Source organism: Microcebus murinus, chromosome 27, assembly GCF_040939455.1.
Source record: "Microcebus murinus isolate Inina chromosome 27, M.murinus_Inina_mat1.0, whole genome shotgun sequence".
NCBI classification, from domain to species: domain Eukaryota; kingdom Metazoa; phylum Chordata; class Mammalia; order Primates; family Cheirogaleidae; genus Microcebus; species Microcebus murinus.
Window position 1 is genome coordinate 7,930,680 of NC_134130.1, and position 20,369 is coordinate 7,951,048.

At 60.0% G+C, this 20,369-nt stretch overlaps 2 protein-coding genes across 3 annotated transcripts; one reads left to right on the forward strand and one right to left on the reverse strand.

Annotated features, from left to right (window-relative positions):
• Positions 1-1,178: 1,178 nt before the first annotated feature.
• On the reverse strand, positions 1,179-4,106 carry AZU1 (azurocidin 1). Its single transcript, XM_012745706.2, has 5 exons — positions 4,010-4,106; positions 3,550-3,706; positions 3,106-3,247; positions 2,301-2,534; positions 1,179-1,473 (listed from the first exon to the last, which is right to left on the reverse strand). Exons 1-5 carry the CDS (start codon positions 4,065-4,067, stop codon positions 1,312-1,314), a joined length of 753 nt encoding a protein of 250 aa, XP_012601160.1. The 5' UTR covers positions 4,068-4,106; the 3' UTR covers positions 1,179-1,311.
• Positions 4,107-9,327: 5,221 nt separating this feature from the next.
• On the forward strand, positions 9,328-20,136 carry PLPPR3 (phospholipid phosphatase related 3). Of its 2 annotated transcripts, XM_020283881.2 has the most exons (7): positions 9,328-9,553; positions 17,427-17,612; positions 17,694-17,835; positions 17,918-18,113; positions 18,264-18,321; positions 18,394-18,567; positions 18,756-20,136. In XM_020283881.2, the coding sequence occupies exons 1-7, from the start codon at positions 9,479-9,481 to the stop codon at positions 20,118-20,120; spliced, it is 2,196 nt and encodes a 731-aa protein (XP_020139470.2). In that variant the 5' UTR covers positions 9,328-9,478; the 3' UTR covers positions 20,121-20,136. The 2 variants fall into 2 exon arrangements, with proteins under 2 accessions (XP_020139470.2, XP_075854245.1); XM_075998130.1 differs by having other exon boundaries at positions 18,264-18,567.
• The last annotated feature ends 233 nt before the right edge of the window (positions 20,137-20,369 follow it).

Sequence of the window (20,369 nt, forward strand, 5' to 3'; positions counted from 1 at the left end):
GTGGGGCGTGGGCTCGGCTCAGATTTAAAACTGCATGTCCCTTCTTACACTGAGTCCCCTGTGTGGGCACAGGCGCCCCCGTCCCTGCTGTGGCGCCCTGGTTTCACACATTCCCTGGGGCCCGGTGGCTCACGCCTGTAATCCTAGCTCTCTGGGAGGCCGAGGCGGGCGGATTGCTCAAGGTCAGGAGTTCAAAACCAGCCTGAGCAAGAGCGAGACCCCGTCTCTACTATAAATATAAAGAAGTTAATTGGCCAACTAATATATATAGAAAAAATTAGCCGGGCATGGTGGCACATGCCTGTAGTCCCAGCCACTTGGGAGGCTGAGGCAGGAGGATCACTTGAGCCCAGGAGTTTGAGGTTGCTGTGAGCTAGGCTGACCCCACGGCACTCACTCTAGTCTGGGCAACAAAGCGAGACTCTGTCTCAAAAAAAAAAATGGAATCTCGGGAGTTTGTTTGCATCTCTCACAGGATGAGCGAAGGTATTTCAACATCTTCAAGAGCCTTGAGTGATTTTACTGTAAACCGCCTGTTTCCACCTTTTACCCAATTTTTTTTTACTACCAGGCTATTATTTTTTTCTTATTGATTTTTAGGAGCTCTTTATATATTATAGTTCTTTTATATTATTATATATTTTATATAATATTTAAAACTTCTATGTTACTAAAAACATTTTAGTCTAATAAAATCATATGTGATATATTAAATAATTGCATTTATTGTCTATTTATGTATGGTTTATATATGCAATTATATTTATTATTTGATATTCACATTTTAGCTCTCTGTATATTAGGCACATCAGCCCATGAGATCCAAGTGGCAAATATTTTTTCCTGGTTTCTCATGTTTTCTGGGGCTGCTCGACAGATTCTTCAATAAAACAAGAGGTGGCTAACGGGGCCTGGCATCTCACGGATTTGGATCCAAAGCTCACATTTAGCTGTGTGACCTCAGGTGAGTCACACAACCTCTCTGAGCCTCAGCCTCTGTGGAGGGGAGATAACGATAGTCCCTGCTTCTCAGGGCTGGGGGATTCAGCCAGCATCTGTGCAAGGACATCCTGGGGTCCCAATGCCCTCGAGGAGCCATCAACCCCTCCCCCGAGCCCACAGACCGTCCCCGCCACCTGCCCTGGCCCCCCCACCCCAGGGACGTGGCACTCAGGAGCGAGGGGAGAATAGCTTCTTTATTAGAGCCATAACCACGCGGGCCCGGCGTGGGGGCGCCCCGGAGGCGTGGGGGACACAGGAAGGGCCACGGGTTGTGGGCACAGATCGTGGGGGGCGTGGCGCGGGCTGGGCTCAGGCCGGCCCCTGGCCGGGGTTGTTGAGGACACTATCGATCCAGTCTCGGAAGAGTGCCACTCGGGTGAAGAAGTCGGGGCCCTTGCCGCAGGGGTTCGGAGAGAAGGAGGCCACGCCGTGCGCCAGGCCGTTGCAGACGAGGGGGGTGCCCCCATCACCCTGCCCGGACGACAGGCGTGTCAGGGTGTCCCCAGGAGCCCAATGTCCCTGCTTCCCCCCACCCCAGGACCGCTGAGCCTCCTTGCTGCTCCCGGACCCGCAAACCCTGTTCCAGCCCCAGGCCCTTTGCACGTGCCTTCCTCCCCACCCTGCGCCTGGGTAACTCGAACGGAATTTTGGGCCCGTTCCCCCAGGAACTTCCTGGCGCCCTCAGGCTGGGTCAGAAGGCCCTCCCCCCACCCCGAGGTCTGAGAACTCCAGAAGTGCAGGCCCTGCTCCCAGCACGCGACTTTGCATCTTAGCAGGAGATGTTTAACAAACACGGTTTCTAGGCCGGGTGCAGTGGCTCACGCCTGTAATCCTAGCACTCTGGGAGGCCGAGGAGGGCGGATTGCTCAAGCTCAGGAGTTCGAAACCAGCCTGAGCAAGAGTGAGACCCTGTCTCTACTATAAATAGAAAGAAATTAATTGGCGAAGTAATATATATATAGAAAAAATTAGCCGGGCATGGTGGCACATGCCTGTAGTCCCAGCTACTCGGGAGGCTGAGGCAGGAGGATTGCTTGAGCCCAGGAGTTTGAGGTTGCTGTGAGCTAGGCTGACGCCAGGGCACTCACTCTAGCCTGGGCAATCAAGCGAGAATATATCGCAAAAAAAACAAAAACACGGTTTCTTATGCTGTTAAAGTGTTCTGTCCTGAGCCCACACCTGCTGTGTCTCCCTTGGCCTGCACTTGCTTTCTCCTGCCACGGGGAGCTCATTACCTCTCAACACCCCTCCTCCCAGCACCGGAATCCCACGCATGCCAGGCCGGCCCTGGCTGGTACCTGGCAGATGCCGCCCCGGCGGGCGAGCGCGCCAGTGCACAGGTTGTTGGGGCGGCACCGGTCCTCGGGGGTCACCGTCACGTTCACAACTCTTGGGAAGCGGGAGAGGCGCCCCCCATTCCGGCGGGTCCCCCAGCCGGCCACCTGGCAGCTGGTGCCAGCTTCCACCACTGCGTTCTGCGGGGGCAGCGGCAGCAGCGCCACGTTGCTGGTGAGGTTGGCCTCACGCTCCAGCTGGGGAGGGAAACTGAGTCAGGGGAGGGTGGAACAAAACTGGAGCCTCGTGGGCCCACGCTGGGAGCAGGAGAGTCAGCAACACGAATTCTGGTGTGTAAGTGATTTGGGTTCAAATCCCGGCTAGGGCAGGAGCTTGCTGTGGGACCCCGGCAAAGTCACTTTACCTCTCTGGGCCTCTTGTTCCCCCCCCCATAGGAAAAGAATAGTAAATAATTCCTCCCCTGCCAGTGTTAAGAGGATAAAACAAGACCCTACGGTAAAAGGACTTGCCTAGGAAGTGCAAACAAAATAACTGAGTACCAATTCCACCTTTACAACTGGCAAAAAAATTTTGAAAGTCATAATACCCAGTGTCGGTGAAGATGTGGGGAAATGGGCAGTTTTTAATTCTGCTGGAGGAGGGGAGGGTAACTTGGTCTGGTCATTTTATCCACCTTAGATGGAGAAACTTTCGTGAGAGAGGGAGATGCACAGACACATCCGGAAACAACTTGAGCATGCACCCCAGAGAGCGCCCCGTGGCGCCCCGTGTCCCTGCTGTAGTTCTCCGCCCGCCCCGGCCGCGGACCTGCAGCAGCAGCAGGTCGTTCAGGTTCTCCTGGGGGTCGTATCTGTTCTCGCTGACGCTCCTGACCGCGAACGCCTGCCGCGCCCGCTCCCGCCGCCTCAGGTCGTAGGCTCCCAGCACCACCGAGGCCGCGCCTGGGTTCCTGAGGGCAGAGCGGGGACACCAGGCTGGGGCAGCGCGGGGGCAGGGCGGGGGCACCAGGCTGGGGCAGCGCGGGGGCACCAGGCTGGGGCAGCGCGGGGGCAGGGCGGGGACACCAGGCTGGGGCAGCGCGGGGACACCAGGCTGGGGCAGCGCGGGGGCACCAGGCTGGGGCAGCGCGGGGGCACCAGGCTGGGGCAGCGCGGGGGCAGGGTGTTCCAGGCCCGGTGCCAAAGCGGGGTCGCGATCACCAGCCCCCCAGAGGAGGGGCCGGCCCGGGGCGCCCCCACCGCCCGCGCTCACAGGTTGCGGAAGCAGCTGGCCGCGGTCAGCACGAAGCGCGCGTGGATCAGGGCGCCGCCGCAGAAGTGCTGGCCCTGGCTCTGCAGCGAGGCCAGGAACGGGAACTCGAGCGGCCTCGCCTTCCGGCCGCCCACGATGCCCACGACGGGGGTCGGGCCTGCGCGGGGCGGGGAGGCAGCTCTGAAGACCCGAGAGCCCCCACCGCGGGGCGGCGGCGCGGGAGGCTCGCGTTGGGCCCCACACCCACCCAATGGGGCCACAGGGGACACCCCTCCCTCCCTCCTGCTCTGCACGTAAGAGGCAGGTGGCCCATCCCGCACGCCCACCCGGGGCTGTCCGCCGCACTGGCTGTGTGACCCAGGCCGGGTTGCTTTCCATCTCTGTGCCTCCAGTCCTGGATGCAGGAGCTGGGCGGCCGGTCCCTGCCACCCAGCGAAGACCGGCACAGACGCGTGCTCACCGGCCCTCGAGGACGCCAGCAGGCCCGCCAGCAGGGCCAGCAGTCTGAGAGGAGGCATGGTGGGGCAGCTCCGTGGCGGGGGCGGCGGCCGCCCTTATACTCGGCGCTTGGCAGCGCCCCGGCCTGCCTGGGCTCAGCCCCGCCCGGCAGGACCTCGGGAAGTTGCCCAAGGCCTCTGCCACCAACCGCTCCCAGGCCCAGCCTGGCCCCCCAACTGCCCACTCTGACCCTCAGTTTCCCCTCCAGGTGTGGGGGAGGATGATGGTGTCAGTCCTTGCCAGGCCCGGCAAGCCCACCACGGGCACCCAGCCTGCGTTCCCAAATTGTGACTTCTGCTCTCTCGCCAACTCCGGCCTCAGTTTCCCCAACCTCAGCCACTGCTGCCCACTGGGCCTGGCACCCGCGGAGCTCAGAGAGCTGGAGTTGGCAGCCCAGGGCTGAGTCCTGCCCGCCTGTGCGTGTATGCTATTGCTACTATTTTTACTTTCCAACAGTTTGGTTGAGACGTGATTCACATGCGAGCCACTCACCCGAAGTGCACAGTCCAGGGGTGTCTAGGGTCCTTGTGGAGCTGTGCAACCGTCGCCACAGTTTTAGGACATTTTCATCACCCTCCAAAGAAACCTCCTAGGCCAGCGAGGTGGCTCACGCCTGTGATCCTAGCACTCCGGGAGGCCGAGGCTAGAGGATTGCTTGAGCTCAGGAGTTCGAGACCAACCTGAGCAAGAGCGAGCCTTCCTCTCTACTATAAATAGAAAGAAATTAGCCAAACAACTAAAACTAGAAAAAATTAGCTGGGCATGGTGGCGCATGCCTGTAGTCCCAGCTACTCAGGAGGCTGAGGCAGGAGGATCGCTTGAGCCCAGGAGTTTGAGGTTGCTGTGAGCTAGGCTGACGCCACAGCACTCTAGCCTGGGCAACAGAGCGAGACTCTGTCTCAAAAAAAAAAAAAAAAAAAAAAAGAAGCCTCCTGCCATTTAACTATCACCTCCAACCCCCCAGCCCCTGGCACCCACGAATCCACGTCCCGCCTCTGTGGATCTGCCTGTTCTGGACATTTCATAAAAATGGAATCAGATACTATGTGATCTTTTTGCTTATTTGGTTGGTTTGTTTGTTTGTTTTAGGGTCTCACTATGCTGCCCAGGCTGGTCTCAAACTCCTGGGCCCTAGCGATCCTCCTGCCTCAGCCTCCCACACAGCTGGGATCGCAGGTGTGCACCACCACGCCCAGCTGTGCCTGAGCTTTTCTGTCGGGCCTGTCTCACTGAGCACCCGACAGGAGTCTGTCTCTCTGGGAACCCGCGCGGGCCACTGCCCACCCTCAGTCCCCAAACCTGTAAGGCGGGGCAGCGGCCGTCCTCGCCTTTGAATCAGGACCTTGGAGCTTCGAGGCACCCAGGACCTGGGCAAGAGGCAGAGGCAAGAAAAACCAGATTGAGCACCCAGAATATCCAAAAACTCTTATAATTCAAAAACAAAAAGACAAACAAGTCGATGAAAAAATGGGCAAAGGGCTTGAACTGACACTTCTCCAGAGAAAATACACAAACGGCCAAGAAGCACAGGGAAGGGTGTCCCCAATCACCCCTCACTTGGGGAAAGCAAATCGAAGCCACGCGAGATACCACGTCCCACTTGCCAGGCGACAGTGATAAAGTCGGAAAATAAAGTGTCGGAGGGGACGCAGAGTTCGAGCCCAGCGCACGGCTGGCGGGGACGTGACAGGTGCAGCCACTCTGGAAGAGGGAAATGGGCTGGTGTCTGTCGCCCACGGGTCCCACGTCTCGGTGTCTGCGCAAGAGAAATGAAACCAGGCTGCAGAGACCAAGCGCCTGTCCACGGTGTTCACGGCAGCGCCGCCGTAACAGCCACGGGGGACCGCCCCAGGCCTCCGCGCACAAGCGAACGCGGGACACACACGGTCCGCCCACGCGCTGGGGCGTCACTCAGCCGTGAGGAGGGACCTTGAGGACATCGTGCTCAGTGAGAGAGGCCAGACACAGAAGGACACGCGGTGTGAGACTCCGTTGATATGAAACGTCCAGAACACGCAGATCCGCAGAGACGGGACGTGGACTCGTGGTCGCCAGGGGCTGGGGAGGGGTGGGAGGGACTGCTGAGGGAGACGGGGCTTCCTTTGGGGTGATGAGAATGTTCTGGAACTAGACAGTGGTGATGGTTGGACTACACCGTGAATATACTAAAAGCCGTTGACGTGTACCCTTTAAAATGGCTTTTTAATGTTTTGCAAGTTCTTTAGGTAAAATAAATAAATAAAATGGCTAATTTTATGTTATGTAAGTTTCACATCGATTTTTTTATTTTTATTATTTATTTATTTATTTATTTTTTTGAGACAGAGTCTCACTTTGTTGCCCAGGCTAGAGTGAGTGCCGTGGCGTCAGCCTAGCTCACAGCAACCTCAATCTCCGGGGCTCAGCGATCCTCCTGCCTCAGCCTCCCGAGTAGCTGGGACTACAAGGCATGCGCCACCATGCCCAGCTAATTTTTTGTATATATATTTTTAGTTGGTCAATTAATTTATTTCTATTTTTGGTAGAGACGGGGTCTCGCTCAGGCTGGTTTCGAACTCCTGACCTTGAGCAATCCGCCCGCCTCGGCCTCCCAGAGTGCTAGGATTACAGGCGTGAGCCACCACGCCCGGCCTGCATCGATTTTTTTTAAAATGAGTTTCTCTTTATTGACTGTTCAGGCAAAAGAAAAAATGTTTAAAAATGAGGCCCATTTCCAAGATGACACTTTGGGGAGTGTGAGATTCGGGGTTCAGGGTGGTCCCCCAATACCCTCAGGGATATACTGGCTTGTGTCTGAAGCTCCAGGGGCCTCCTAGGGGGGTTTGCCCGTCCCAAGGGCAGATCTGGGGAGAGTTCAGGGAGGCAGGATCAGGGTGGACTTTGGGGTCCTCTGCCCATCCCGAATATTGGGGTTCTGGGGCTCCGGTCTGGTCTCCACTGAGCCTCTTGGTGCAGCCACATGCAAGTGCGCAGCACATGGTCCCTGGCCTCTGCCCCAGCCCAGGCCTGCCCCCCACGTCCGCCCTGGGCCCCCCACCTGTCCATCCTCCCTCCTGAGGCCCCGATCACCCCTGCCTGGCCCAGCCTGGGCCGCATCTCTCCCGCACACCAGGCCCCTTTTTCTCCTGGCTGGCCGTCTTGCCCAGAGCGATGGACTCCAGAGCTGGAGGCGCCACCTCCTCCCAGAGGGGTGGCCTCAGGATGGCCCCCTCTTGGCACCTCAGTTTCTCTGTCTGTGCAACGGGCACACGCATGAGGCTGGCCTCATAGAGCCGTGCTGGGCATCAAATTGGTTACTAAGGTTTCTGAGCGGCACCTGGCACACTCAACCCCTCTGTTCTGCTCTAAACTCTCCCATGGCTCCCTAGTGCCCCAGACTCAAGCCCAGGCCCCTCAGCAGAGGGATGTGTATGCCTGTCTCCACCACTGGGGATCCAACGGGAAGAAGGACTCCCCACTCCTGACCCTGAGGTTCCCCCAGACCCTCTCTCAGCCCTCAGGAGACATCCAAGGGGCGGTTTGTTGCCCCATTTTCTTCTTCCTCCTCCTCCTCATGCCTCCCGAGGGCTGTTTGTGGTCACCTTTCAACACCAGGATTCCCAACGGCTGCCCCGGCTCCACCTCTTGTTTGCTGGGAAAACAGAGGCCCACCCACAGCCCGGCAGTGTCCCCCCTTCCACGGGCTTCCTCACCCTGCGCCCTGGGCAGGACCCACCGGTGCCGCCCGCGGGCCTCCCCGCACCCCCCGCGGGAACCTGGGCCGAGGACCCCTCCCCAGGCCCTGGTCTGCTCCCATCACAGGACGCTGGGAGGGCCTGCAACCGACCACTGAGTTTCCAACTTGCGAATGTCATGGCTCTACCGCAGGTACGGCAGGTGACCCTGGCTGTGCTTCCAGGAGGCAGGGACACCTGCGGCCCCACAGGACTGCAACCCTCAGCCCTCACTCTTAAGCATGCAGAAAACCTCCTTTGAGAGCACATGGAGTTGAGGTGCTTTGAAATCTGAGTGGAAGGGGCGTCTGCAGCCTGGATGGCAGAAGGGGAAAAAAGACCTGTGGCTGCAAACAGTAGGCGCTCAATTGATGCATGCCTCATCCCCCACCTCTAATGAGACATTTAACTGAGACTGTCAGGGTCTGGCCCACTGCCCAATGGGTCCCCAGTGTCTGTTCAAGGCCACCTATACCTTAGGTGCTCAGGAGATAGTAAATAAATGAACCGGATGAAACCCGATTGCAAAAGGCCTGGAGACCTCACATAGTGACTTAGGCTCCCTAGGCCTCAGTTTCCCCATCCATAAAATGGGGTCAGCCGGTCACTGCCCCTCAGGGCTGTGTACTGTAAGAGAAAATGCCTGCAAACAGCAAGCACTGCCTAAGTGCGCACATCCTTGCCCGGGCCCTACCCGCCGCCCCCACGTGCCCTGTGCGCCCTGGTTGCTGTGGGCCGGGCGCGGGGCAGGGCGGACCCTGGGCGCAGAGGGGGCGAGGAGGGGTGGGACGGGCGGGGGCGAGGGCCGCCCCCACGCACCCCTCCCCCCGCCCCCGCCCCCAGCTTCCTTTGTCTCCCGAGCGCTCGGGGCGCGGGGAGCTCGCCATGGAGACCCGCGCCGGCGGGCGGAGCGCCGGGCAGAAGCGCGGAGTGGGGCGCGGCGGAGACGGGGCGAGACGGTGAGCGGCACCGGGAGAGCCGAGACCCCGGCCCCTGCGCCCCGCGGCGATGGGGCCCCAGGCCGCCGCGAGAGGCCGGGGAGGGGAGGGCGTGGAGGAAGACGCGCGGGGCCGGGAGGGAGGGGGACGCAGAGCCCGGCCCCCGCCGGCGCGCGACCCGAAAGCCCCGCGCCCCGCGAGCCGCGGCCGGGGACGCGGGGACGGCGCGGCAAGGACGCGCGCTGCGCCCCCGACGCGCCGAGACAAAGGGCCCCCGCCCCTGGCCGCGTCCGGGCGGCCGCGCTCGCGGCGGGGGGCTCGGCGGGCTGCCCGCGCCCCCGCGGGGGAGGGGCGCGCTTTGTGCTGCCGGCCCCGCCCTCCGAGCGCCGGCCGCGCCAGGTGAGCGCTGCGGCCCGGCGGCCCGCGCCCCGCCCTCCTGCTCCGGCCCGCGCCCCTGGGCGCCCTCCCCGGCGCGGGGACCCTTCGGGCCGGGCGCCCCGGGCCGGGCGGCCCCGCCCTCCTCGCGGAGCCCCTTTCCCGAGCCCGGGCGCGGAGGTGCCGGGAAGCCGGGTTGTGCGGCAGGGCCGCGCTGCGCCGGGGAGGCCTCGGGTCACCCTCTTTCCCCCAGCCTCAGTTTCCCCCGGCGGTTGTTGCGCATCCTTGCCCGCCCCTCCTCCGCCCGCGCCGGTCACCGAGCCCCCCCTCGGGGCTCAGCCTGCACGTCCCCGGCTTTCAGCGTCTTTGTCCCCTCCAGTCACGGCCTGTGGCACCCGCAGCACCATGATCTCAACCAAGGAGAAGAATAAATCCCCGAAGGACAGCATGACGCTCCTGCCTTGCTTCTATTTCGTGGAGGTGAGCAGGGGTCGCGCCAGGGGGCGGTGGGGAGGTCTCCGTTCCTTCCCTCGGATACCCCCGCGCTCAAGGACAAGAGTGGACACAGCTGCCCCCAGCCACTTCCCGGCTGCGCAAAACCAGGGCGCCTGGGGGATGGCAGGGTGCGTTAGAGGGTTGGGCTCTGCAGGTCGAGTAGGAGTTCCAGAGGCTCAGAAGGGTGTTCCGGGGCTGGACACAGTGTGGGCAAACGCTGGGAGTTGGGACCTGCGGTCTGAGGTCTAGGTCAGTAGCTCACTTGGAGGAGCAGGGGCTGGGAGCGCCAGGGCCACCTGCGGGTGGGGAGGCGGCCGAGGGTCCGGGGGAGCCCTGGGTGCTGATAGTGTTTTCCTCAGCACCTGGGCCCTGAAGCTCAGGCGCATGAGCTCCTGGCGCCGTGGCGCACACCTGTAATCTAGCACTCTGGGAGGCCGAGTTGGGAGGATCACTTGAGGTCAGGAGTTCAAGACCATCCTGAGCAAGAGCGAGACCCCCGTCTCTACTACAAATAGAAAAACGAGTGGGGTGTGGTGGGCACGCCTGTAGTCCCAGCTACTCTGGAGGCTGAGCCCGGACTGTCACTTGTGCCCGGAGTCCAGAGTTCCAGGCCGGCCACTGCAGCTCCAGCCTGGGTGGCAGGGCTGGTACCTGTCTCAGAAAAAAAAAAGAAAGAAAAGGAAAGCCCATCTGCTAATGCGAGGCTGGTGCATGGCTCCTACCTTCCCTGGGCCTCAGCGTCTCCACTGGCAGAGTGGCGCTTCTAGGAATTAAATATTTACGAAATACTGAGAACCGGCAGGCACAGAGTGAGGGCTTTATGAGTGTTTTAAAAATAGAAGACCGGCCAGGCGCGGTGGCTCATGCCTGTAATCCTAGTACTCTGAGAGGCCGAGGTGGGCGGATTGCTCGAGGTCAGGAGTTCCAAACCAGCCTGAGCAAGAGCGAGACCCATCTCTACTATAAACAGAAAGAAATTAATTGGCCATCTAATATATATAGAAAAAAAATTAGCCGGGCATGGTGGCGCATGCCTGTAGTCCCAGCTACTAGGGAGGCTGAGGCAGGAGGATCGCTTGAGCCCAGGAGTTTGAGGTTGCTGTGAGCTAGGCTGACGCCACGGCACTCACTCTAGCCTGGACAGCAAAGCGAGACTCTGTCTGAAAAAAAAAAAAAAAAATAGAAGACAATAAATGCAACCACCTGGCACATGCTGAGTGCTCAGGGGGACAAGGGGTAACATTTATCCATCCTCAGGGAGGCTTGGATGGAGGACCGGGGTCCCCAGACCCAAGGAAGCGGCCACCTGCGCCTGGTGACACGGCTGGTGGCTGCACTGGAACACTTTCCCTCGTCCCCCGAAGTGGGTCCCTCCCCAACAGGCAAAACCACTGTGCAGAAAAATCTGTTTATTTTTCAAAATTGCGTTTCAATTCCCGGCCCCCGAGATCATCAAGCTTCCATCATCGATGCGGAGGCAGCTTCCTCCTCCAGAAGTCCCCGCCCACTCCCCCGCGGTCCCCGCCGCCTGACCCTCTTCGAAATCGCTCTACACCTGTTCTCGCGCCCCACTCTTGAAGCACAAGTTTCTGATCTTAGCTTCATGGTGACACGTGCAAGGTGCCCACGCTTTGCACTGCTGTGCAGTGCTCAGACATCGGTGCCCTGTCCCCAGAGCCGTCACTGGGGGTGTCTCCTAACCCTCGACAACACAGACATTCCTGTAATGAAAGCCAAGAGCGGGCTTATCTGTAGGTGCACCCCCAGAAGAGCTCGTCTTGGCCGGGCGCGGTGGCTCACGCCTGTAATCCTAGCACTCTGGGAGGCCGATGAGGAAGGATTGCTCAAGGTCAGGAGTTCAAGACCAGCCTGAGGAAGAGTGAGACCCCCGTCTCTACTAAAAATAGAAAGAAATTAATTGGCTAACCAAAAATATATGGAAAAAATAGCCGGGTGGCGCATGGTGTGGCGCATGCCTGTAGTTCCAGCTACTTGGGAGGCTAAGGCAGAAGAATCATTCGAGCCCAGGAGTTTGAGGTTGCTGTGAGCTAGGCTGACACCATGGCACTCTAGCCCAGGCAACAGAGTGAGACTCTGCCTCAAAAACAAAACAAAAAAAAACACAAATTAGCCAAACAACTAAAAATAGAAAAAAAAAATTAGCCGGGCATGGTAGCACATGCCTGTAGTCCCAGCTACTTGGGAGGCTGAGGCAGGAGGATTGCTTGAGCCCCGGAGTTTGAGGTTGCTGTGAGTTAGGCTGATGCCATGGCACTCTAGCCGTAGCAACAGAGCGAAGACTGTGTCTCAAAAAAAAAAAAAAAATAGAAATTAGCCAAACAACTAAAAATAGAAAAAAAATTAGTCGGGCATGGTGGCGCATGCCTGTAGTCCCAGCTACTTGGGAGGCTGAGGCAGGAGGATCGCTTGAGCCCAGGAGTTGGAGGTTGCTGTGAGCTAGGCTGACACCATGGCACTCTAGCCTGGGCAACAGAGTGAGACTGTGCCTCAAGAAAAAAACCTGGGAAGCCGGAGACCCCCAAGATCCCCGCGTGGAGGCTGCGTGTTTGCACGCCCGAGCCGTGTGTCTGCACCCAGGGTAGCGCCAGCACCGATGTCAGCAGCGTTTGGGATTTTCATTGCCTTTAACCACACAAAATGAAGCCCATTTAGTTTTGCTCTGGGCCACTGTGTTCTCAGGTGTTTGCAGCTTCTGGCTGAGGGTCTCGGGAAGAACTGAGAAGTGGGTGGAGAGGGTTAAGGTCTTCACAGACCCTCCAGGGGTGGCGGCTCCGATGGGGCCTCCTCAGACCCTCCGTGGCGTGATGCTGCCTGCCCACTCCAGCCAAATCCTGCTGATGATTGGAATATGAGGGATAATTGCAGATAATATTTGCTGATGACTTTCCGTGTGCCGGGCAGGCGATGTTCCGAATGCATGGAAATTACAGACCCAGCTCATCTCCCGTCAGAGCCCCAAGAGGCAGCTACTCCGTCCCTTCCATTTCACGGTTGGTGACACTGAGGCACAGGGAGGTCTCCCAGCTGCCTATGAGAAAGCAGGATTTCAGCACAGGCATAAGCTGTCACCCACTGTACTCACCTGCCTTGGGCATGTATGCAATAGGCACTCAATAAATGCTCCTTGGATGTAAATGCAGCTCACTGGAGCCCAGCTTTGCCCTGGGATGTGCAGTTACGGCATTTACGTGCCCGGAGCCACCCTAGCCCTGACCTGTGGGGCAGGGGGTGTCTGCGCCCCACCCTATGCCCCTCCAGGGCTCGGACCCTCCTACGGCATCAGACCAAGGCAAGGGTCAGAGCCTCTCATGGGCTTCAGATATCTTTGCCTCAGTCTCCTCATCTGTAAAATGGGGGTGGGGGCTACACGAGGCAGCCAGGCCCACTTAGACACATACTCTCCTTTTCCCACAGTGCTGGCTCCATCCTGGACCCTGGGGGTGCTGGAGTTTGAAACCCTTGGGCCAGCAAGGGAGATACACACTGAGGGTTTGCTCCCATCAGAGCCTCCCACCTGAGTTCTTGCCCAGTAGCTGTTTGCTGTGCATGCGCGTGAGTGATGAGCGAAGTCTTCACTGGGACACTTAATCCCTGAGACTTGGTGGAACAACTCAAGTGCTCAGCTTCCCTGAATGTCCGTTTCCCCATCTATAAAAGGGGGTGATGGTGCTTACTTTTTAAAACACATTTTAAAATTTATTTCTGAGATGGGGTCTTGCTATGTTGCCCAGGCTGGTCTTGGAATCCTGGGCAGAAGCAGTCCTCCTGCCTCAGCCTTCCAAGTAGCTGGGATTATAGTCGTGCACTACTGTTCCTGCTGATGCTCACTTTGTACCTCACAGGGTGCTGGGAGAATTCAGGAATAGGATGTGTGGCCCATGCCCAACAGGTGGGGGCCACACGACCGGGATGCATGAATGAGCGGCTCCGCAAATCCATTCGTTAAGGGCCTCCCTTGTGCTAGACGCTGCTCTCAGGGCTCAGTGGTAGATTGACATTGGGGTCTGAGGGCCAGAGAGGGCCTCTGAGGACGGCTGGAGAGCAGGGGGTTAGTGTCTGAGGGAAGCCTGTCACGGCTTGGGAGGAGAGAGGGGGAAGACCAGAGGCAGGAATGTGTTAGCTGTTAAAGGTTGTTCCAGAAGGCCACAGGTATCTAGAGGGAGAAAGTGAATGAAACGGATAGATGGGTGAATGCGAGATGGATGGATTCAGGGTGGATGGATGGATGGATCAAGGATGGGTGGATGGGTGGAGGATGGATGGATGGATGGATAAATGGATGGGAGGATGGATACATGGATAGATGGATGGTTTAGAGGAAGGATGGAGGTTAGAAGATGAAGGATGGATGGAGGATTGAGAACAGATGGCTGGATAGAGGATGGATGGATGAGGAATGGACGGGAAGTTGGACGGATGGAGGATGGGTGGATGGAGGATGGGTGGAAGGTTGGGAGGGTGGATGGATGGATAGGAGGTTAGAGGATGGATAGGTGGATGAGTAGATGGATGGAATGTTGGGAGAGTGGAAAGATGGCTAAGAGGATGAGTGGGTGGGTGGAGGATGGGTGGATAGATGGATAGGAGGTTGGATGGGTGGGTGGGTAGGTAGATGGATAGTGTTGGGAAGGTGGGTAGATGGATAGGAGGTTGGATGGGTGGGTGGGTAGATGGACAGTGTTGGGAAGGTGGGTAGATGGATAGGAGGTTGGGTGGGTAGATGGACAGTGTTGGGAAGGTGGGTAGATGGATAGGAGGTTGGATGGGTGGGTGGGTGGACAGTGTTGGGAAGGTGGGTAGATGGATAGGAGGTTGGATGGGTGGGTGGATGGACAGTGTTGGGAAGGTGGGTAGATGGATAGGAGGTTGGGTGGGTAGATGGACAGTGTTGGGAAGGTGGGTAGATGGATAGGAGGTTGGATGGGTGGGTGGGTGGATGGACAGTGTTGGGAAGGTGGGTAGATGGATAGGAGGTTGGATGGGTGGGTGGGTGGACAGTGTTGGGAAGGTGGGTAGATGGATAGGAGGTTGGATGGGTGGGTGGGTGGATGGACAGTGTTGGGAAGGTGGGTAGATGGATAGGAGGTTGGATGGGTGGGTGGGTGGGTGGACAGTGTTGGGAAGGTGGGTAGATGGATAGGAGGTTGGGTGGGTGGGTGGGTGGGTGGACAGTGTTGGGAAGGTGGGTAGATGGATAGGAGGTTGGATGGGTGGGTGGGTGGGTGGACAGTGTTGGGAAGGTGGGTAGATGGATAGGAGGTTGGATGGGTGGGTGGGTGGGTGGACAGTGTTGGGAAGGTGGGTAGATGGATAGGAGGTTGGGTGGGTGGGTGGGTGGATGGACAGTGTTGGGAAGGTGGGTGGATGGATAGGAGGTTGGATGGGTGGGTGGGTGGGTGGACAGTGTTGGGAAGGTGGGTAGATGGATAGGAGGTTGGATGGGTGGGTGGGTGGGTGGACAGTGTTGGAAAGGTGGGTAGATGGATAGGAGGTTGGGTGGGTGGGTGGGTGGATGGACAGTGTTGGGAAGGTGGGTGGATGGATAGGAGGTTGGATGGGTGGGTGGACAGTGTTGGGAAGGTGGGTAGATGGATAGGAGGTTGGATGGGTGGGTGGGTGGGTGGACAGTGTTGGGAAGGTGGGTAGATGGATAGGAGGTTGGGTGGGTGGATGGACAGTGTTGGGAAGGTGGGTAGATGGATAGGAGGTTGGATGGGTGGGTGGACAGTGTTGGGAAGGTGGGTAGATGGATAGGAGGTTGGGTGGGTGGGTGGGTGGATGGACAGTGTTGGGAAGGTGGGTGGATGGATAGGAGGTTGGATGGGTGGGTGGGTGGGTGGACAGTGTTGGGAAGGTGGGTAGATGGATAGGAGGTTGGATGGGTGGGTGGGTGGGTGGACAGTGTTGGAAAGGTGGGTAGATGGATAGGAGGTTGGGTGGGTGGGTGGGTGGATGGACAGTGTTGGGAAGGTGGGTGGATGGATAGGAGGTTGGATGGGTGGGTGGACAGTGTTGGGAAGGTGGGTAGATGGATAGGAGGTTGGGTGGGTGGGTGGACAGTGTTGGGAAGGTGGGTAGATGGATAGGAGGTTGGGTGGGTGGATGGACAGTGTTGGGAAGGTGGGTAGATGGATAGGAGGTTGGATGGGTGGGTGGACAGTGTTGGGAAGGTGGGTAGATGGATAGGAGGTTGGGTGGGTGGGTGGGTGGATGGACAGTGTTGGGAAGGTGGGTAGATGGATAGGAGGTTGGATGGGTGGGTGGACAGTGTTGGGAAGGTGGGTAGATGGATAGGAGGTTGGATGGGTGGGTGGACAGTGTTGGGAAGGTGGGTAGATGGATAGGAGGTTGGGTGGGTGGGTGGGTGGATGGACAGTGTTGGGAAGGTGGGTAGATGGATAGGAGGTTGGATGGGTGGGTGGACAGTGTTGGGAAGGTGGGTAGATGGATAGGAGGTTGGGTGGGTGGGTGGGTGGGTGGACAGTGTTGGGAAGGTGGGTAGATGGATAGGAGGTTGGATGGGTGGGTGGGTGGGTGGACAGTGTTGGGAAGGTGGGTAGATGGATAGGAGGTTGGATGGGTGGGTGGGTGGATGGACAGTGTTGGGAAGGTGGGTAGATGGATAGGAGGTTGGATGGGTGGGTGGGTGGACAGTGTTGGGAAGGTGGGTAGATGGATAGGAGGTTGGATGGGTGGGTGGGTGGATGGACAGTGTTGGGAAGGTGGGTAGATGGATAGGAGGTTGGGTGGGTGGGTGGGTGGATGGACAGTGTTGGGAAGGTGGGTAGATGGATAGGAGTTTGGATGGGTGGGTGGGTGGGTGGACAGTGTTGGGAAGGTGGGTGGATGGATAGGAGGTTGGGTGGGTGGGTGGGTGGACAGTGTTGGGAAGGTGGGTAGATGGATAGGAGGTTGGATGGGTGGGTGGGTGGATGGACAGTGTTGGGAAGGTGGGTAGATGGATAGGAGGTTGGATGGGTGGGTGGGTGGATGGACAGTGTTGGGAAGGTGGGTGGATGGATAGGAGGTGGGATGGATGGGTGGGTGGGTGGGTGGACAGTGTTGGGAAGGTGGGTGGATGGATAGGAGGTTGGATGGGTGGGTGGGTGGGTGGACAGTGTTGGGAAGGTGGGTAGATGGATAGGAGGTTGGATGGGTGGGTGGGTGGACAGTGTTGGGAAGGTGGGTAGATGGATAGGAGGTTGGATGGGTGGGTGGGTGGATGGACAGTGTTGGGAAGGTGGGTAGATGGATAGGAGGTTGGGTGGGTGGGTGGGTGGATGGACAGTGTTGGGAAGGTGGGTAGATGGATAGGAGGTTGGATGGGTGGGTGGGTGGGTGGACAGTGTTGGGAAGGTGGGTAGATGGATAGGAGGTTGGATGGGTGGGTGGGTGGGTGGACAGTGTTGGGAAGGTGGGTAGATGGATAGGAGGTTGGATGGGTGGGTGGGTGGATGGACAGTGTTGGGAAGGTGGGTAGATGGATAGGAGGTTGGATGGGTGGGTGGGTGGGTGGACAGTGTTGGGAAGGTGGGTAGATGGATAGGAGGTTGGATGGGTGGGTGGGTGGGTGGACAGTGTTGGGAAGGTGGGTAGATGGATAGGAGGTTGGATGGGTGGGTGGGTGGATGTGAATGGATAGACGAGGCGTGGATGGGGTGGATGGAGGATGGATTGTGAACCTGTGGGTGGATGAACTATGTCACAGGTGTAAGAATGGCTCTGACGCTGGCTGGAGCTATGCATGGGTGCATCCAACCACCTGAGCTCGCAGAGGATGGGCAGGCAGGTGACTCAGTGGCAAATGCAGGGGACCCAGCCTGCCCTCTCCCAACAGCTGCCCATCGTGGCCTCCTCCATCGTGTCCCTCTACTTCCTGGAGCTGACGGACCTCTTCAAGCCGGCCAAGGTGGGCTTCCAGTGCTACGACCGCACGCTGTCCATGCCCTACGTGGAGACCAACGAGGAGCTCATCCCGCTGCTCATGCTGCTCAGCTTGGCCTTCGCCGCGCCCGCCGCCTCGGTGAGTACGGGACGCCAGGGGCCGGGGTGGCCTGGGGTGCCCCTGGCCAGAAACCCGCCTGAGCACGTCCCTGTTGGGCAGATCATGGTCGGCGAGGGCTTGCTGTACTGTCTGCAGTCCCGGCTGTGGGGCCGCAGCGGGGGCCCCGGCGGGACTGAGGGCAGCATCAACGCCGGCGGCTGCAACTTCAACTCCTTCCTGCGACGCACCGTCCGGTTTGTGGGTGAGTCGCTGGACGGTGACCTGACCCCGCCCTAAACGGTGACCAGATTCCCTCCGCCAGCCCTGCCCCTCCTGCCCCGCAGGTGTCCATGTGTTTGGCCTCTGCGCCACGGCCCTGGTGACCGACGTCATCCAGCTGGCCACGGGCTACCACGCGCCCTTCTTCCTCACGGTCTGCAAACCCAACTACACGATGCTGGGCACGTCCTGTGAGGTCAACCCCTACATCACGCAGGACATCTGCTCCGGCCACGACACCCACGCCATCCTGTCTGCGAGGTGAGCCAAGCTCTCAGTGCCCCTGGGTGGGAATGTCACACCCCTTTCTCCTTCCACCTCCTGTGAACATACGGGGAAACTGAGGCACAAGGAGGCCACGGGAATCAGAGTCCCAGAGTCAGCCGTGCTCACGCTCGGCTCCTCTTGCAGGAAGACCTTTCCGTCCCAGCACGCCACGCTGTCAGCCTTTGCCGCGGTCTACGTGTCGGTGAGTCTGGCCCCGCAGCCCCTGCCCACGCCCCCGCTGGCCACGCTGACCCTCTGCCCCGCTGTGCCCCAGATGTACTTCAACTCGGTCATCTCGGACACCACCAAGCTGCTCAAGCCCATCCTGGTGTTTGCCTTTGCCATCGCCGCGGGCGTCTGCGGGCTCACTCAGATCACGCAGTACCGCAGCCACCCCGTGGACGTCTACGCCGGCTTCCTCATCGGCGCCGGCATCGCCGCCTACCTGGTGAGCCGCGGGGCCTGGCGGGCCGCAGCCCTGCCCAGGGGACTCCGAAGTGCCTTCTCCTAAGTCGGTGTCTGGGACTTTGGGGCCGGAATTCAGTCCCCTGGGGACAAACTTGCCTCCACCCTCAGGCTCCGGGGTGGCGAGTCGGGCAGGGGTGGCCTCATGCCTGGCTCTCCTCTCCCCGCCAGGCCTGCCACGCAGTGGGCAACTTCCAGGCCCCTCCCGCAGAGAAACCTGCGGCCCCCGCACCTGCCAAGGACGCGCTGCGGGCCCTGACGCAGCGGGGCCATGACTCAGTTTACCAGCAGAACAAGTCCGTGAGCACAGACGAGCTGGGCCCCCCGGGGCGGCTGGAGGGAGTGCCGAGGCCCGTGGCCCGGGAGAAGACGTCCCTGGGCAGCCTGAAGCGGGCCAGCGTGGATGTGGACCTGCTGGCGCCACGCAGCCCCATGGGCAAGGAGAACATGGTGACCTTCAGCAACACGCTGCCGCGCGTCAGCACGCCCTCCCTGGACGACCCCGCCCGCCGCCACATGACCATCCACGTGCCACTCGACGCGTCCCGCTCCAAGCAGCTCATCAGTGAGTGGAAGCAGAAGTCTCTGGAGGGCCGCGGCCTGGGGCTGCCTGACGAAGCCAGCCCCGGGCACCTCCGGGCACCCGCCGAGTCCATGGCGGAAGAGGAGGAGGAGGAGGAGGAAGAAGAGGAGGAGGAAGAGGAAGAGGAGGAGGAGGAAGAGGAGGAGGGTCCTGCTCCACCCTCGCTCTACCCCACTGTCCAGGCGCGGCCAGGGCTCGGGCCGCGGGTCATTCTCCCGCCTCGGGCCGGGCCGCAGCCACTGGTGCACATCCCTGAGGAGGGGGTGCAGGCGGGGGCCAGCCTGTCCCCAAAGAGCAGCGCCACAGTTCGTGCCAAGTGGCTCATGATGGCCGAGAAGGGCGGGGCAGCCGTGGCTTCGGGCGCGACACAGCCCCGCGTGGCCAACCCACCTCGGCTGCTGCAGGTCATCGCCATGTCCAAGGCCTCAGGCGGGCCGGGCCCCAAGGCCGCGGAAACCGCCTCGTCCTCCAGCGCCAGCTCCGACTCCTCGCAGTACCGGTCGCCGTCGGACCGCGACTCGGCCAGCATCGTCACCATCGACGCGCACGCGCCCCACCACCCCGTGGTCCACCTGTCCGCGGGTAACGCGCCCTGGGAGTGGAAGGCAGCGGGCGGTGGGGCCAAGGGCGTGGAGGGTGAGGGTGGGTATGAGCTGGGGGACCTGGCGCGCGGCTTCCGTGCTGGGTCCAGGCCACCAGGCGTGTCCCCTGGCTCATCCATCAGCGACGTGGACCAGGAGGAGCCGCGCTTTGGGGCCGTGGCCACCGTCAACCTGGCCACGGGCGAGGGCCTGCCCCCACTGGGCACGGCCGACGGGGTGCTGGGGCCGGCCAGCCGGGAGTCCACGCTGCGGCGCCACCCCGGCGGCCTGGTGCTGGCGGAGCGGGAGGCCGGCGAGGCGGAAGTGGAGAGCTACTACCGCAAGATGCAGGCCCGCAGGTTCCAGGACTGAGGGCCACGCGGGGCCAGGGGTCTGCAAGCCCCGTGGGGGGCAGGGGGAGGTGCAGGGGTGTGGGGGGGCAGGGCTGGGGGTGAGCGCTCCAAATCAATAAAGGCAGATGCGTGAGTTGAGGCTCCTGAGTCATTTGGTGGGAACCACCCCACGCCGCACCATGCCAGGCAGCCTGGCTGCCCTGCCTAGCGGCGTCCGGGCCGGCCCTCAAGAGCTGCGAGTGGATGGAAAGGAAAGGTGCACAGGAAG